The sequence below is a fragment of the Trachypithecus francoisi genome, unplaced genomic scaffold, assembly GCF_009764315.1.
Source record: "Trachypithecus francoisi isolate TF-2019V2 unplaced genomic scaffold, Tfra_2.0 Lachesis_group3, whole genome shotgun sequence".
NCBI classification, from domain to species: Eukaryota; Metazoa; Chordata; class Mammalia; order Primates; family Cercopithecidae; genus Trachypithecus; species Trachypithecus francoisi.
The window spans coordinates 121,129,524-121,147,900 of record NW_022681468.1 but is presented as its reverse complement, the minus strand read 5'-3'; the positions used below and the strand labels follow the sequence as shown (position 1 = coordinate 121,147,900).

The window sequence follows — 18,377 nt, the reverse complement described above, 5'->3', positions numbered from 1 at the left end:
ATTCTGCATTTCTGTTTTTGTATTCTTAAGGCAGCCAAATCTTATAAACCTCAGATCCCACAAAACATCTGCTTCTACACTGTGCGGACCTGGGCTTCCCAGCCAGATGGTCACAATTTCACCTAGTTGGCATTTCGACCATTTACTTACTCTCACCCCCACAAAACTCTTCTCTGTGGTTCCTAGGAATTCCTACTTACTCCCTTTGCAGTTACACTTGGGGAAATGAGAGTCTCCTTCCTCAGGGCCTTGTTTGGGTCTGAAGCCACACGGCATTGTTGAGACAGTGGCACTAACACTACAACTCTTGCGCCCTGCAGTTTTCCCTGTGCCCAGTGCCTAGTGAAAGATTTGTGTCTTGTACATCTTCCCAAAAGACATATCCCATTTGATTTGGTTTTCTTCTGCTTTAGCCACTAGACAAAGCCACAGCCCAGAGAACCCACTTTTGATACATAATGAATATCTTTGCACTTGGAGCCCTGCAGCCCCTCCTGTGTTGCTGTGGTACTCCAGCCCTTTTTAGGACTGTGCTGACACTATGAATGATCCAGATTTGACAAGTGTATGGCACTTCTGAATCTCTGGCAGCACCAACCTGGCACCTTCTGGCTAACTCAAAGCCACTCGAGCTGGATGGACTTCCAGAAAGCTTAGTGCTCCCACTACTGTTTTCCAGGGCTGTTGTACCCTGGCCATTGCTGGTTCCACCCCCTTATTTCTCTCCATAAGTCCTGGGGAAGTGGCTTAAGGCTATGACCAGTGTGGACCACTTGAGCAGACCTCCCTGGAACCTCTCTGCCTGGTAACAGAGCCCAGGGAACCACTCAGAACTCTCACAGCATTGGAAGCCCCCTTCTTGAGCTCTGCAAGGCCAGTGAATTCAGCAGCTCACATCTGGTTCGCTTTGGTGTGAGGTGTAAAGTAGATCACTCTTCCCGCTCTCAGCTGATGCTGCCTCATTGTAGCATGTGTTTTCACTCTACAGTGTTTTCACTCTATACTCTGTGTTTATGAATGAACAGCCTGAGCTTTGTCACTATATCTATTGAGATAGAAATGAGAATTTGTAAATGGGCCTCTGGCACCGCAAGAATTATCGTGTTACAGCTTTTTGTTTGTTGCAGCTTCTCAGCTAGCACTGGCTTAATCTTGGAAATGTGGAAGATGGTTCTAGTCCCCAAATACAGAGTAAGTCTCTTGGTAGATTGCCCTAAAGTCATTAGCTCAATCCTTCCTCAGCAGGCTCCATGAGGTAAGAAGTGGGAATCCAGCTTGTGTGAGGGCCCTGAGGCTTTGAGGGGTGAAATGATTTGCCCAAAGTCACAGTGGGAAGCAGAAGAGCCAGGACTGGAACCCAGGCCAGACTCCAAACCACAGACTCCTTCGATGCTTGAAAGGGCTGGACTCATGGTAGTTAATAAAATCAATACAAATCTTTTATTAAAAAGATCTGCTCATACCATGCATGGCTGAAATCATCTATTACTGTTGCTAGTTAGCCTCTCTTCTATAGTTGGGTAATGTTGTCTTGCCACTGTGTTTGCCATCTCCCCCAAGTGAAAAGAACACTTTTTCTTTTTAAAAATTAATCGCTCTGAGTTTTCAGGCCCAGGGGAGGCTCTCGCATTCTCCTCTTTCAATAGTCCTGTCCAGGAAGGGTGATCTTGTGGATAAATTCATCATACTTCACTTTGCCGTTGGGTTCAATATCTGCTTCCCTGAAAAGATCATCCACTGCAATAAATCACATTAATGTTTCAGTTTGGCTTTAGTGCTCCATTATAAAACAGTGAGTTCTTTGGGGGCTGGAGCTCCCCTAAGGTCTTCCCCGAGTGTCCAGTTGACTATTCCGGTAGACCAGGAAGTAAACCAGTGAGCAGAAAGGGACAACCCACCCCCCCTTCCTGAGCCCACGGATTCCGTTGAGCGCTAATCAGGCTTTCTGCAGGGGCAGGGAGTAGGGAGGTGTACTGGTAAGGATTCGGTCACTGATGCCACCCTGGGCTTTTTTTTTTTTTTTGAAACAAGAGTTTCACTCTTGTTGCCCAAGCTGGAGGGCAATGGCGCAATCTCCGCTCACTGCAACCTCCACCTCCCAGGTTCAAGTGATTCTCCTGCCTCAGGCTCACTTGAATTTAGCTTGAATGTAGCTGGGATTACAGGTGCGTGCCGCCACGCCCAGCTAATTTTTTCTTATTTTTAGTAGAGACGGAGTTTCACCATGTTGGCCAGGCTGGTCTTGAACTCCTGACCTCAGGTGATCCACCCACCTCAGCCTCCCAAAGTGCTGGGATTACAGGCATGAGCCACTGTGCCTGGCCCATCCTGGGCTTTTATTTTTATTTTTTCATGAAAATATGACCCCTGTGCCTGTATTTCTAGAAACCTTTGTCCTGGAGTTTTTACCTTCCACCAGCTCAGCCTGCAGGCAGAGCGAACATCCTCGGCAGCCCCAGGCTTCTGCCTGCCCCTCACTTGCCTGCCTTCTCCCCTAAGCCAATGCTCCTCACCACCCCTGCCCCCACCCCAAGAGAGGACTTAGTGAAAAGCACTGTCTGCTACCATCACTTCTAAAAAAAAGTATGTTTGGGGGATGGGGTTTTTCTCATAAAAATAAATCCAACTGTGTTGAGAGCTCACAGCATACAAGACTGCCATTGTTCTCCATCGCTCCAGGAAAAAAAAAAAGAAACTTCATTTGTTTGTTTCTTCTGGTTCTGGATTCCTGGGATAAAATACTAGCTTGTCCCAGGCGTTGGCAAGAGCCATTTCAGCTTGTATTCTCCAAAATGGCCTCTTGGGGCCAACCTACCATGCCTCTTTAGCCCATCCTCATCTCACTGCCCTGTGTCAACTTCCCAGGCCTGGACACCTTCCACACACACACCCCTGCAGTCAGTTAGAAAATATCCTGTGATTCTGTGCTTAACTATCCTTCTCGAAAGTACAATCACCGTGCCTTGTGCCTAAGCTGATAGTAGTTCTGAGTATTGGGAGAATTTGAGGACACTAATTCATCTCCTTTTGTGGAGAAGCTTCTGCAATCAGCCAGCTGGCTAAAACCATCCTGGGGGCCAGGCCAACATCGGCTCCAGGGCCAGTCACTGCAGCCTCTTCCCATCTGGGCGAGGGACAGCACTTAGCTAGGTGCCGAGTCTGAGGACACCTGAGTAGAATAGCCTTTCCACTCCGTCTCACTTCGAAGACCCGTAAAAAGCCAGTGCTGAAGTCAGCCCGTCCCAGGCCTCAGGAGGAGAAGGCTTCACCTGCAGCCGTTCCAAGGATGCTTTTTAATCAAACTGAAAATTGTCTTTCGATCACCCAGAGAAAGGATTCCTGCTGCTGGTATCATTCTTCCCATCTCCTGTGGCAAGTGAGAGGGAAATCGGTGTCCCTGCTTGTCTGGAACTCACCAGTTTCTGTGAAACATTCCTCTGCTGGTTATGAGAGATGTCTGAGTCTGGGGCCATGGCACTGCTTTAGGACAGAGATCATTAACCACAGAAATAAGACACTGCTCCCTCTGCTGACTCCACCTGCTGCCTAGAGGGCTGGGCAGTGTCCTGCGGGGAGTCTGGGAGGGAAGGACGGTCCATGTCTTCCCTGTCCATGTGAAAATAGCCACAAGAGGTGAGCCTGGAAAAGTGGGGTATGGAGACCCAGCCTGCTGTTGGGCGACTGATTATTTACTTTTGGGGATGAAGTCTCATTCCGTTACCCAGGCTGGAGTGTAGTGGCGCAAGCTCGGCTCTCTGCAACCTCTGCCTCCCAGATTCAAGCTGTTCTCCTGCCTCAGCTTCCCGAGTAGCTGGGGCTACAGGCGTGCGCCACCACACCTGGCTAATTTTTATGTCAGGCAATTTTTAAACTCTCTGCACTGTGCCTTAATGGCGGCAGCTAAAATCTGAGCAGACTGATTTGTAGAGTGGTAGCTCAGAGGGACCTGAGGGGTCACCTACTGTTCCCTCATTTCCAGCAAGGAAAGTGAGGTGGGAGAGAGGTCTCCCAGCACCCAGGATTCAAACCACAACCACAAACCCCTCCTCCAGTGGTTTATTGTGATTTAACCAGGGACGGAAAGTCCGTCATTTTGAAGCCTCTTTTCAGCACCCACTTGTGGCCAAGCCCAGCTCTCCTGTCCCAACCACAGGCCAGCAGGGCAGTGTAACTGGAAACCCCAGGCTCTGAGGTCGGGGTCCCTGGCCTTGGGCAGAGGCAGAGCTGGCTGGCTGCTGCTGCTGTGGCAGGGCTGGGCAGGAGGGTCCGCAGGCTGGAAGAACAAAGGCTGCAAATGGCCCGGCGTGGGGATTCCTTTGACAGTGTGTACAAAGGGCTTTCCTAGAAAACCCCAGGCTTTGTCCTGCTCTGAGGCAAGAAGGCCTGTTGGGCTGCAGGAAGGCACAAAGCAGAGAGACCCCTTCTCATGGGGCTCTGGGACCAGGAACCCCGCCTGTCTCGGCAGTTCTCCAAGTGTCCTGGCAAAGTTCCCTGTGGAGCCCCCTTCTGGAAGAGCTTAGAGCAGCCTGAGTTGGAAAGGAAGCAAAGCAGCGCCTCAATTCGGAAACTCAACCTCAGCAGCAGCTGCAGAGACTGCTGTGATGGGAGGACGGGCAGGGATGTCTAGACCTGCCTTCACTCCCGCACTGCTGCCCAGGAGCCACTCACTCCCCCTGCTTCTTTATCAGTAGAAGCAGGCACTTGTGCTCCCAGAGGTGTCATATGCACTAGACGAAGCCCCCCAGTGAGAGCTTAAACACAGGGGGAGGCTGGACTGCACGCTCCAGCTGCCCTGCCCTGTAGGGTCCAAGCTGGGTTTCCCCCCAGCTGTCCCTTCACCCTGGCAGACTTCTCCCTGCGCCCCTCCAGGCCCTCTGGTTCTTCCCCAGGCTCCAGTCCAGCACCCACTTAGTATGGCATCTGCTCACAGTCTCCTGCGTGTGCATCAACAGAGGTGGTCTGCACCACCCTGGTGGCATCAGCCGGGCTTTGGTGCCCTCCTCCCAACTTCCTAACCCCCTCCGACTGTTGGGAGACAGGCCCCAGGCTGTTACCTTCCTTGTGGGTGAGCTTCTCCCCGAGGCTCGTAAGTTTTGACCGCAGGTCGGACGCCATGATGTAACCTTTCTTCTCCTTGTCCGCCATCAACATGGCTAGAAGAATTTCTTTCTTTGGGTCTTCTTGTTTTATTTGCATGTGCATAATGGTCAGAAAAGTGGAGAAATCCAGCTCTCCATTTCCATCTAGAAAACCCACAAACACAGCAGAGTGAGCAGAGGGAAAAAGGCTCTTGGGAAGCCAGTTGGCCTCCTGCCGGACCTGCACATCCAGTTCAAGGGCCACCGACCAGGGAACCCCAGGATGTGGCAGTGGTCACAGTGAAGAGGATGCAGCCCCTCCCACCGAGTTCCCACAACGGGCCCCTCACTGGACTGGACATTCTTCATTTCAGCAATGTCCTCAGTGATGATGCTTATCATCACCCCAAAACTCAAGAAAGCGGGCTCCCATCCACAGATGGAGGACTGGGCTCCTCTACTCCCTTCTAGTGCTTCTGTCCTGCCCTGAACTGGAGGAAACAGGTCCATGTGTCCATTCCACCTTTGACAACCACCACAGCACATCTACCAGGATGGATCAGCGCCCCAACCTGGGGCCTCAAGCCTCAGTCCCAGGCTGGTCTGCTCACCTGCCTTCCCCTCACTGCAGTTTCCACGCCAGCCCCTCCTCCACGCGCCCTGGCTGGGATGTAACTGCAGGAAATCAAAACTTCCCCTGACTACAACTTCCTATTTGTTTAGAGGAGACAGAAATCAAGGAAACCACCACCGCTTTGGAGCTGGACATGGGGGATCTCAGGTATCAGACCACTGAGCAACCCGCTGCCAGGCTGCAGGACTTCAGAGGTCCACCTGGGCCCAGCGTGGCCTGCCCCAGGGCGGGATCCCAGCGCCACTGCAGGCATCCTCTAGTGGGGCCTCCGGTAACCCTAGCAGATGGTGGTGACCCCCATGAGATGAGGAAGCTGGGGGCCTGAGACTGAGCAGCAGCCTGTGGGCTCCGAGTCAAGTGTTCTTCCCAGGGGACCCCCTTCCCCTGGGCCAGTCCCTCCTTCCTGAGTGTCCAGCCCCCAATGCAAACAGCCACCCCAGCCTCTGAAACTACTCCTTTTTTTCTAGAAAAAAACACAACAAAACATAAAATCTGTTTCTGACTGTGAAAAGCCGCATATGTTCTCATTGTTGAAAATACAGGAAACAACAATAAAAGGAATAAAAATCACCCATAATCCCATCACCAGAGAGAACCACTTGGTAACATTTTGGATGGGTTTTCTTTTGGCATTTTTTTTTTTTTTTTTGCATAGTTTTTTAGTCAGTCTTTGGTATCAGAAGAATTGGGTTCTAATCCTGATGCCATCATTGGCTCAAGAATTTAATGGCTGTAGGCCGGGCGCGGTGGCTCAAGCCTGTAATCCCAGCACTTTGGGAGGCCGAGACGGGCGGATCACGAGGTCAGGAGATCGAGACCATCCTGGCTAACAGGGTGAAACCCCGTCTCTACTAAAAATACAAAAAACTAGCCGGGCGAGGTGGCGGGCGCCTGTAGTCCCAGCTACTCCGGAGGCTGAGGCAGGAGAATGGCGTAAAACCCGGGAGGCGGAGCTTGCAGTGAGCTGAGATCCGGCCACTGCACTCCAGCCCGGGTGAAAGAGCAAGACTCCGTCTCAAAAAAAAAAAAAAAAAAAGAATTTAATGGCTGTAAACCTTGATCTTTGCTTGTAAAGTGGGGTTAGGAGAAAGCCAGACACAGTGGCTCATGCCTCTAACCCCAGCATTTTGGGAGGCCAAGGAAGGCAGATCACCTGAGATCAGGAGTTCGAGACCAGCCTCGCCAACATGGCAAAACCCCGTCTCTACTAAAAATACAAAAATTAGCCAGGTGTGGTGGCGGGCGCCTGTAATCCCAGCTACTTGGGAGGCTAAGGCAGGAGAATTACTTGAACCTGGGAGGCAGAGGTTGCAGTGAGCCGAGATCACACCACTGCACTCCAGCCTGGGCAACAGAGCGACTCTGTCTCAAAAAAAAAAAAAAAAAGAAAAAGAAAAAATGAGGTTAGGAGAATGCTTACTTCGTAGGGTTTTTGGAGGTAAGCACATGACAAATACTCAACAAAGGGAAATGTTTCTATAAAACATTGGGATCGCTGTCAGCGCGGCTTTTCCCTGGGTTTGATAAGTCTGTTGGAACGTCTAGATCCCGAGGTCTGTGAGATGAGGTATCACTGATTGCTATGAGGATTCCAGGAAGCCGAAGTAAGGCACAGCACTGCTGATCTGGGGCTGCCACCGCTGGGTCCCCAGGAGGCCTCCCTGCCACCTGCCCCTCACACTGCTGAGCTTTTCACACCTCTACTGTCTGCACCCACCTGCCGGGCCCCTCCCCACTCCCCGTTGTTCCCACCACCACTCACCTATCCCGTGGGTCTGCAGGTGCTGCTGCACCTCCCATGGCGTCGGGCTGGCCCCCAGGCACCTCAAGGCCACCATGAGGTCGGTGGCTTTTATCTTCCCCCTCTGCTGCTTGTCATACAGGGAGAAGCATTCCTTGTACTCTGTGCACAGCCCAGAGGGAGGGTCAGCAGTGTCTGGTCACTCTCCGCCGATGCCGCCCTCCCTGTCCTCAGTCTCTTCTCCCTCTTTTCTCTTCCCTTTCCTTTTGCCCACTTCCGCCATCCCTCTCTCCCCTCCCGCCCCTCCCAAGGGTGCTAGATATAGCAAATGAAAATACAGGACTACCAAGTTAAACTGAACTCAGAAAAACACTGAATACATTTTAATTGTATGCCCCAAATTTTGCATAGGACATATACTTCTATTGAGAAAGTATTTGTTGTCTGAAATTCTATTTAGCTGGGTGTCCTGTATTTTATCTGGCACTTCCCTTCCTCCCTACTCCCTCCCTTCCTTCTCCCTCCCCCTCCCCCCGAACCCTCAGGACTACAACTCCCGGCACAGTACTCCTCCAGGGCTCACAGGGCAGAGCAGAAACCCGCAGCAAGGCGTCCAGACCCCCAGGGGACCTCTGCAAACACAACTTTTCTGGACAATGGGAATAATAAGGCCTCAGGATTACGTGAGAGCCAGAAATCCCAGGAGGCCTGGCAGAGAGTGGCCCTCTTATGGTGATATTATGGTCATTACAGCTGGGGCATTTCTGAGCCTATTGTCCTTGGCCTGGCCTCCAGGCTGCTGAACCCTCAAGCTGTCCTTGGACTCGGGCCCTGGTCCTGTTCTTAAGAGACTTCAAGGGGTCCAGCTGGGAAATTCTCCCAGGGTCTGAAGCCCTTTCTCCCTCGGTACTTGGTAGAGGTGGAAGGCAGCCAGAGCTAAGGCTCCCCTAAATCCACAGTCTCCCGGCCTAACACAGCTGTCCCACAGGCTCCTGGCCTGACACAGCCGTCCCACGGGCTCCCAGGCCTAGGAGTCCCAGGAAGGCCAGCTGGGAGTTCGGGGAAAGTCCCTGGGCCGCACTGACTGAACGTCTGATTCGGGGGTAGGTGGGGCTGCCATCAGGACAGGGAGATTCTCATCCAGCCCAGACGAGGTACCCGGGCCTGTGGGTGGAGCCATGGGAACCCAGTGGCCTGGTGCTGGCCATCCCAGACTGGGGCTCAGGGCTCTGTTCTCTATCCTGCTTCTCACACCACCCAGGTGGGTCCTTAGAGGCCTGGACAACAGCACCTTAGCTGATGACAGCAACAATGACAGTTCACATTGCCGAGCACTCTGCCCCCAGGCCCTCGCTTCATCCCCACCACCCTGTGACGCGCTCCTCATATTCATTCCCATGTGCAGACAGGGCACTGAGGGCTGCAACACTGACAGCCTGGCTGTGGGCAGCTCTGCCCACCAGGCCACACTGCCTTCAGTTCCAGGGCAAACACGGCTGAGTGCAGCAGAGTGAGGGAGAGGATGTAGAAGGAGCCCCCCCAAATCCCTAGCCCAGACCAGGGGTCCCTTCATATTCCCTAATGAAGGCACTCAGGCCTGCCTGGTAGGATTTCAGGGGGGTCGCTAAAGACAGGCAGATTGCCATGTACCATTTAGAGACAAATCCGCGGCCTTTGTGGAGAGACTGAGAGGAAACCCCCAGCCCCACACACCTGCCCTTTCAGAATGTTCCAGAGCCTGAGCTTCCAAAGGGGCAAACCAAAGATAAGACCAGGTGGCAGGGGCCGAAGCGGCCCAGAGGAAGCAGGGCCAGAGCCTGGCCTAAGACCCCAGCTTTGATTCCCATAAAACCAAATTGCCTGCAAGAGGGCCCAGTGCCAGACGGGACAATGCCATCACTTCACGTCAGGGGGACAGAGAGGGCTGCCCAGTCACAGAGCTTAACCTTAGCACTGCAGGGGGTGCCCCTGGGACCTCTCATGGCCACCCCCACCTTGTCTTTCTGTCTGGGTTTGCCCCTGGGTGAGGGTGGGCCAGAGGCCCACTGCCGTCCCTGCCTGACCTGTGCTGGAAGGTGCTCATCGTACCCTTGGGGTCCAGAATCAGCCTGGATCTGCAGATGGGTGCACTTCATCATTCCCTGACAAGCCCTGTCAGTCACTGGGGACCTGTGGTCCTTGCCAGCAGCAGGGCCAGGGCTCAAATAGAGGCCCACCTCCTAACAAACCTTCACATCAGATACGTGCTGTCTCCCTGCCTCACACGCCTTTGAAGACCTGGAAGGCCAGATGTGAACTTGGAATTCCTGCACTGGAACAGACAGCAGGGTGTTGGAGACCCACCTGGGCTTCCCGCTGGCCCCTTCCTCTACCCTCTCCCCACTCTCCCCCTCACCTCCTGGCTCTCCTTCCTGCTTCTCCTCCTGCCGGGTCGGCCCTCTAACATACTAGCATATATATTTCACCACGTTCCCCTCCCTCAATGGTGACCCCCCGTGAGGAAGGGATTTTTGTCTTTGTGTTCACTGTTGTAGCTCTAGTGCCTGGAACGGGGCTAGCACAAAGAAGAGACACAAACATTTGTTGAATGAAAGGATTAATTGGGTTAAATGAATTGGATTAAAAATCCCCTTTAAGTCTTCTCTTTGAGAAATGCAAATCCCCCAGGACAAGAAAAAGACCTGCGCAAGGCCTAGGATAACACCAGCTGTGCTGGATGTTTAACCATCAGTTCTGATCATAGATCAGAAGGTGCAGTGCAGACTTGTGTCCTCTGCACTGTACAAACATAAAGGATGTGTAGCACACAATTTACAAATAATACGGAAATGTACACTATTCTTTATTATAAATTCCATCTAGGGCTGGGTGCAGTGGCTCATGCCTGTAATCCCAGCAATTTGGGAGGGCAAGACAGGAGCATCACTTGGGCCCAGGAGTTCGAGACCAGCCCAGACAATATAGTAAGACCTCATGTCTACAAAATATTTAAAAATATTTTGTGTGTGGTGGTGCGTGCCTGTAGTCCCAGCTACTCAGGAGAGAGAGGTGGGAGAATCCTTTGAGTCTGGGTGATGAAGGTTGAAATGAGTGGAGATCATGCAATTGCACAGAGCAAGGCTCTGTCTCAAATAAATAAATTCCATCTAGCCACTTGATTACCACAAATGAGTTTTGCCAACTCTTTTTTTTTTTGAAAGAGTTTCACTCTTGTTGCCCAGGCTAGAGTGCAATGGCATGATTTTGGCTCATTGCAGCCTCCACTCCCACATTCAAGCGATTCTCCTGCCTCGGCCTCCCATGGAGCTGGGATTATAGGCATGCACCATGCACCATCACGACCGGCTTTTTTTTTTTTTTTTTTTTTTTTTTTGAGATAGCATCTCATTCTTGTTGCCCAGGCTGGAGTGTAGTGGTTTGATCTCAGGTCACTGCAACCCCTGCCTCCTGGGTTCAAGTGATTCTCCTGCCTCAGCCTCCTGAGTAGCTGGGATTACAGGCACCTGCCACCACACCCAGCTAAATTTTTTGTACTTTTAGTAGAGATGGGGTTTTGCCATGTTGGCAGGCTGGTCTCGAATTCCTGACCTCAGGTGATTCCCCCGCCTTGGCCTCCCAAAGTACTGGGATTACAGGCGTGCACCACCGCACCCACCCAGTTTTGTATTTTTAGTAGAGATGGGGTTTCACCATGGTGGCCAGGCTGGTTTTGAGCCCCTGACCTCAGGTGATCCACCCGCCTCGGCCTCCCCAAGTGCTGGGATTACAGACGTGAGCCACCGTGCCCAGCCCAAGTTTTGCCAACTCTTATATCCATTGCCAACCTATAGTTTTGATTCAACTATGATTTGACCAATGAAGCTGTATGCCAATGAGTGTGATTCTTTTTCCAATGAAAAATCGGATGTGATCTACTGTTAAACTATTGCTCAGCCTTGTACCAAATACATTCATTAAATTGAAACTTATTTGAAATCACCAGCTCTACTGATCACAATAGGGCTGTCTTTGTAACTTTTTGTACAGATAGATGTAGGGATTGAAACATTGTTTGATCCTACATTATTTAATAATGGCTGGCTTTAACATCCTGCTTGCAAAATTCCTAATGGCTCTTGCTAGCTGTAGTGAGCCAGCCCCAGCCTACATGTGGGTGACACCTGCCTGTGCCTGGCCCAGCGTCCAGCATGTAACTGACATTATCCCCCTCCGTCCCTGGCTCGCAGCAGCCTGGTGAGGTGGCATATCCCTACTTCACAGGTGAGAAAACCGAGGCTCAGGGTGATTAGGCTTCAGGTCTGCTGCCTCCAAAGCTCCTCTTCTTTCCACTTCACTAGGCCACCCCGTCCAGTCTTTCACACACTCATGAAACATTGGTGGCCACTTTCTTGGTGTCAGATACTGGGATACAAAGAGAAATTACCTTCTTCCCTTCTGGGAGCTTTGGCCATCCCAGGAGGGAGGGTCAGTGAGCCTTAAAACCAGGCATGGGTGGGAGCTGAACTCCAGCCCTCAGTCTACATTTCAGTATCACCCTTAGACCTGGACAAGAGGGTGCTGCCCCAGGCCCTGTGTTTTAAAAGTCCCTGCTCCTGCCCTGGCCCTCCTCTTGGGATAAAGAGTTTGAGGGGTCTACATGGAGGTGCCCACCTGCAGCTCACAATTCCTGCCCCTCTAGACCAAGCTCGGAATACCCAGAACTCTGGAACTCCTGGCCGGGTAACCCTAACCCCACTGGGCTGAGCTCTCAGGACCCTGCCCTAGATCACAAGGGCCCAAGGTGCCTGTAATTTGTTGTTGTTGTTGTGGAGACAGAGTCTCACTCTGTCGCCCAGGCTGGAGTGCAGTGGCACAATCTCGGCTCACTGCAACCCCGCCTCCTGGGTTCAAGCGATTCTTCTGCCTCAGCCTCTTGAGCAGCTGGGAGTACAGGCACCCGCCACCACACCGAGCTAATTTTTGTATTTTTAGTAGAGACGGGGTTTCAACATATTGTCCAGGCTGGTCTCAAACTCCTGACCTCGTGATCTGCTCACCTTGGCCTCCCAAAGTGCTGGGATTACAGGCGTGAGCCACCGCGCCCGGCCTTGGTACCTGTAATTTTAGCTCCAGTAGTCAGCGAAGGACTCACTGAGAAGGCAATGTTTCAGCAGAGACCTGGAGGAATAGGGACGCGTGGGGGGACTCTCAGGCCCATTGACGTCCACTGTTGGACAGGTTCAGGGTCACAACCTCAAGCAGCAGCTGGCTGTGCCTCCCGGGCCTCTCCTGCCAGGTACGGGGGGCTGCAGTCATGAGGCTCCCCTGGCTCAGGTCTGGGCCCCTGAGTTCTTTGTAACCCAACTCTTTGCTCTTGGCCTTGTGGAAATAGAACCTGCACGGAGTGAAACTGAAGCCTGGTCGAGGGCTGGCAGAGTAGGGGACCCAGGGAATAAAGTGCTCACACCCAAACCAGGCTTGATGCCAGGGCAAAGGGGACTCAGTGGACCCCCTCCCATTTTACAGATAGGGAGACTGAGGCCCAGAGAGTCGACACATCCTGCCGGAGAGTGCAAACCTGGCCTCTGTTCTGTCTCAGTTACAAAGCCCCTCCTCTTTCCCTGCTGTCAGCCATACCTTTAATGGTCTCTCTCTCCATCCCCAGTCCCCTCAGTCCCCAAATCCAACTGGTCAGGTTCTGGAGGGAAACCTAGTGGGCTCTGTCTTAGTGCCCTGGCTTGTAAATCACACTGACACGTATAAAGCCACATTTCTATTTTGGAGGCTTACTCCTGACCCCCACCCCGCCGACAGCAGCCTCCCTGCAGCTCTTGGCCCCGTGGGTGGGCCCAGTTCTCCCCCAGCCACCTTCCCTCCCACCAAGAAAGCAGAGCAGAGCAAATTGCCTAATGAGACCCATGTTTTGCTGAGTTGCTAATTAAAGAACAAACCCAACCTACCATTAATCTGGTCTTGGGAAAGAAACTTGGCCTGCAGCAGAGAAAGGAAAGCAGTCAGGGGAGGGCTCCACCTGAGGCTCACACCCCCAGCCCCGGCCAGGCCGCACAGACCCTCACTCACCATCCTGGGGCCCCGGCTGCCACTGGGCTCGCTGCTCCCAGAACCGCGTTCAGTTTCCTCCAGCCTCAAGTCTAAAGTCTGCCAAGCTGGGTGGAGGCCCGGGTAATAAATGCTTGGCTGCCATGGAGACCGGGCCCGACGCCACCAGGGTCAGATTCCAGCTTCCTGAGCACAGCTCATGACCCGCCACCTAGGCAGGTTGGATTTTTGAGGAAACGGGGCTGCGGAAGGCTCTCCCTGGGCTCAGAGTCTCTGCCTCCAGAAGCCGAAGCAAAGGGACAAATGCCAGTTTCTTCCTGGGAGCCCTGGACTCCAGGAAGGGGTCTTCTCTCTCCTGGGACTCGGCGGGGACACCATCAAGCCCCGACTAGAGTTGGGCCCTTTACACCCTGGGTCATATTGAAGGCTCCTCACACACCATCTTGGAGGAGGAAGGGAACCCTTCCAAGACGGCCCAACTCAGAGATGGGTACCAGGGCGCGCAGGCTTGGGGTGCGCAGGCTTGGGGCTCAGTATCGCAGGGACACAAGCTTCGGTGCTCTCAGGCTGGGATTCAGTCCTCCCCGCCTGCTGACTTGCTGAGTGACTGGCAAGTCATTCTACCTCAGTGTGTGCCTCAGTTTCCTCACCAGCTGAATGACAGGGCCGTTGGCAAAAGCAAGTGGCCAGCGCACAGCCGGTTCCCAGCCTGTGCCAGTTCACTTCCCGCCTTCTGGGGACTTGACAGGTCGGAGAGGGGCCCGGGAACCCCGGGTCTCCAGCCCCACCGCAGGCTCCTCGGGGGCTTGGAGTGAGGCCTCTTAGTGCCAGTTACCCTGGCCAGGAAGGCTCCCCTTTTCTTCCTTCCTCTCCTCTCTCCACCCTCAGCCCCACCCCTTCCGCAGAAGCTGCTGATGCTCCCAAGTCTTCAGGGGTTCACGCTGCTCCCCTCCCCCACTCAGGAGGAAATGGGGGCAGGGCGTGAGGCTTCCCTGGCTTCTTCCCCTTGAGATCCCATTTCCCTGTCTGGGGCGTGAGGTTTTTGTCCACAGCTGTCTATGGGGCTCTACACCCAGGGTCCAGCCCACAAGTAGGCGTGGCCGCACAGGTGTGCCCTACACAAGGGCCGCCAACCCAGGTGCGAGGGATTGCTGGCCAGGGGCTGCACTGCCCATAGGAAGGGGGGCATCATGCCACTTTGCACACAGGCACAGAGACAGGAGGGGCTGCCTGTGCCCCATTCTCCCCTCCCCTCCCCTTTCCTGACCACCTCTGTGTGGAAAGGGTGCTTCTCCCCCAAATCACATCCCCAGAGTCGCCTCTTTACCCCTGTTTCTAGACCCAGAGAATTTTAGCTGGGGACTCGACTCCTCCCTGTCAGAGTTTGATGCCCCTGCTCCCTTATTCCGGGGCAGGGATAGAGGAAAGGCTGCCTCTGTGCAGAGGATGGAGAGAAGGACGTTAAGGAAAGTCACCTGGGCTCTGGAAGCCTGAAGGTGGCCAGGCCAACACGCTCCCACTGAATTCCTCTGCCTGTGGGAAGGTGCTCCAGGAGAAAAGAGGTGGCTCCTTGGAGTTAGGCCAGGGTGTGCTGGGGTGCCCCGGCCAACGCCCTCCTTACGTGTGTAGGTGTCCCCAGGGGGTGCCGCACAGATGGAAAATACCAGCATGGGGCAGTGGCTGCGTGGGGGTTCACGATACAGCAACTCACCATGCTGTGGGGCGCACCGTGTGCGCTATACCTCAGCACAAAAGGGAGAAAAGACAAAAAACACCTCCAACACCAACTGCGGCTGTGACTGTTTGCTTTATTCTTGAATCCCGGGTCCCCGTGGCTGGCGGTCCCTTCCCATCCCTGGGTACCACCATGACTTCCTGTGGGTCCCTTCCCTTCTGTCGCCGACTCTGTAGACGCCCCCATGGGAGGGGTCCTAGGTAGGGGAGGCTCCTCCTCTCTCCAAACCAGGGGTCATGCTGTCAAGGCAAAGCCTCTGGACCCAGCACCTTGTAAAGGCTTTGATGAGAGGAGCTCCAGCTTTTGCTCAGGGCTTTGGGCCCCACCTCCCAGGAATTCAGGTGCTCAGAGCCTGTGGCCAGGCTGCCCGAAGAGCGTGCCACAGTTCTGGAGTGGGAGCAGGGGAACAGAGCTTTGGGTAGAGGAGGGTCGCCTGGAGAGCTGGAATGCCAGGGGAGTTGGTGGCGCCCCTGGCTCCTGGGGGCCAGGCTGGCTCCACACCTCATGGGCCTGAGCCTGGGCAGGGTCTGGAGTGCACATAGCCCCCAGGCAGGAATAGGGCAGTGACAGGACCGAGCCACTCTTCTGTCCCAAAGCTGCCTCCAAGGGGTGTCAGCAACCCCAACCCACTGACCTAGTTTGGGACCACAGGCCCATCTAGTGCAAATGAGGTCCAGACAGGAGAAATGCTTTACTCAACAGCCACAGAGGCTGACATAACCTGTGTGACGTAGGGTCAGGGTGGGCCTGAGGGATGAGCCAGGTGGTGGGTGGACGACACACCAGGTCCCCTCCTGGCCTCTGCCCCACCCAGCCCTCTCCTGCACAGCTACCAGAAGAACAGACCAGCCCCAGCAGGGAGAGTGTGGTCAGGTGCAGAGGAGGGCAGGGGCCCGGATCCTGGCCCAGAAACACTCTAAAACAATCCAATCCTGAGATGATCCAAATCAAACAGAAACTTGATGGAAATAGTAGAGTCTGAAAATGATGCACTCTACACACACATATACAAGACACACACACATATGAATCCATGCACACACGAATCCACACACACGCACACGAATCCACGCACACACGGCACACCCCACTCATGCTCTCAGTCTCCGGTTACACACCCACACCCACACCCTCCCTACCCCTGTATTCAGACACCCTCTATGGCCCACCTCCCACCCAGCAGAGCGCCACAGCCTGGTGTCAGGGACTCAGTGCCGACTGCTGACGTGAAGGGTGTAGAAAGCCCAGGGCTCGGGGACGTAGATGACACCCGGGTACTTCTTCCTGAGAACAGAGTCATTCCACAGCCAGGCGACCCAGAGCGCCACAAGCAAGAGGGTCAGTGTGAAGGAGGAGAAGAGGAAAAGGCCGTTGCTGTCCAGGAAGAGGTGCTTGCGCTTCTGGTGCAGGACGAGCGCCAGCATGGCAAAGAAGGTGAAGATGAAGAGGATGAAGATCTGGCCCTCGGTGACCAGGTACCTGGAAAGGCCAGGGGTGGAGTGAGGCAGCTGCTGTGGCAACCCCATCCCTCCCTGCGCGTGAGAGCCAGGCTGCCCTCCGGACAGGCAGGAGAGTCCTCTGACGCCAGGGCTCAGTGAACCCTGCCGCTCTAAGCCACAGCCCACGGGCAGCATACTGATGGAGCTGGTATAGTTACTGTGTTTTAGATGTTGATTTTGTTGCCAATATTTAAATAACAGAAAGCTACAAATGTATATTTCTGACTTCTCTGGTCACATTAAGTTTGTATTTCCACACAACAAAAACTGACTAGAGGAGAAGGCAACAAACAATTGCCACGACAACAGCAGCTACCCCCGCGGCAGGATGCCGGGGTGAGAACCAGCAGGAAGTGCTCCCCTAACATCTTTCCTGCTTACTGTAGCTGCCGCCCATTCTTTGTAACCCCCAGAGAGCACACGGATGAGCCCCAGCGGGCCATCTCAGCCACACAGGGGACAGGCCGGGGAGACGGTCTAGAGCTGGCCCCGGAAAGGAGGCCCTTTTCATTTTGAGGGAGGCCTCCCATTAAAGAAGGGCCCAGTCCTGCCCCCACCCTGTCCTTCCCATGATACCCACAATCCCAGGGTGACCTGTCTCCAGGGCAGAAGTGACAGAGGAGGGCTAGAGACTGGCTGAGGCCGGAGTCCTCTGCGATGGGAAGAAGAGAGAGCCAGAGGGAACAAAGACCCCAGGCCAGGTGCCCCTACGCCATTAAACCCCCAGTCTGTCTTTGGCCTCACTATAGTGCTTTACATTTGACAAAGCCCCTCTCTGTCCTCAGCATCCTCATCATCTGAGAGGTAGACAGGCAGGTACCATCATTCCCATTTCACAGAGGTGGAAACCGCAGCCCACCACAGGGCTTGGTGTCAGAGGTGGGTTGTACCGCCCCCAGGGCAACACTGGGGTTCTTGAGATGGGGCACACAGCGAGAGGGGCTTGAGGATGGAGAGAGATTGTGCAACCTCACCCTCTCCTCCCACCTCCCTGCCATACCCAGGCCTGGGTTTCATGGAAACAAAGAGGCCACCACAGGGCATTGTCACAGTCCCCACTAGGCACAAGAGGAAACAGGGGTTCAGAGAGGGCCAGTTCCCTGGGGCCACACTACAGGTCCATGGGCAAGTGCAGAATTTTGCTGCCGTGGCTCACTCAGTGCCCCTGCCTCTGCCCTCATGCTGAGTCTACTCACCAGTAGTACAGGCCACTGGGTGCCACCAGGAGCAGGGCAGACCCTGGCATCCATCGCTCAGCTTTAGAGGCAGTAAAGCAGCCGCTGAAGTACATGAAGAGGATGAGGAAGAAGGGGATGTACCTACGACAGGAAGGCCAGTGCCTTAGAGGCCTGCTTAGCAGTCCCCATCCCCAACACCTCTGGCACCCGCTCCCACGGGGTCCCACGGAGTGCCACATCATGGTTTACAAAATGCCTAGCCTGGGTGAGAGGCGCTCCTCTCCACCCGACCTTGCTTGTGCTGGGCGCCAAAGATGGGACAGAAACAGAAACAGGAATGCAAGGCACGTGTGAGTCAGAGGCCCAGAGGCATCCATACGGCCCCGGGCACCTCACTCACTCTGTGGTGGTGGGGGGTGTCTGGGGGGTTGTCTGTCTCATGCACCGCAGACGCCAGCAGCCCAGCCCCACAC

General features: G+C 54.1%; 2 protein-coding genes across 2 annotated transcripts in view; both read right to left on the bottom strand.

Moving 5' to 3' along the window:
* Positions 1–126: 126 nt before the first annotated feature.
* CLN6 (CLN6 transmembrane ER protein) overlaps positions 127–18,377 on the bottom strand; it is a 35,345-nt gene continuing 17,094 nt past the window's right edge. Inside the window, exons 6-9 of the mRNA XM_033189613.1 lie at positions 17,923–18,045; positions 13,514–16,706; positions 5,055–5,243; positions 127–1,737 (exon numbers count right to left, since the gene is read on the bottom strand). Coding sequence (XP_033045504.1) covers positions 16,436–16,706; positions 17,923–18,045 — 394 coding nt within the window. The 3' untranslated portion in view covers positions 127–1,737; positions 5,055–5,243; positions 13,514–16,435. The remainder of the gene's footprint in view (positions 1,738–5,054; positions 5,244–13,513; positions 16,707–17,922; positions 18,046–18,377) is intronic.
* Positions 1,418–13,637, bottom strand: CALML4 (calmodulin like 4). The gene is given in 6 exon segments (XM_033189614.1): positions 1,418–1,737; positions 5,055–5,243; positions 7,475–7,615; positions 13,393–13,423; positions 13,514–13,568; positions 13,570–13,637. Coding segments are annotated over 6 exon segments (582 nt in total). The 3' UTR covers positions 1,418–1,639.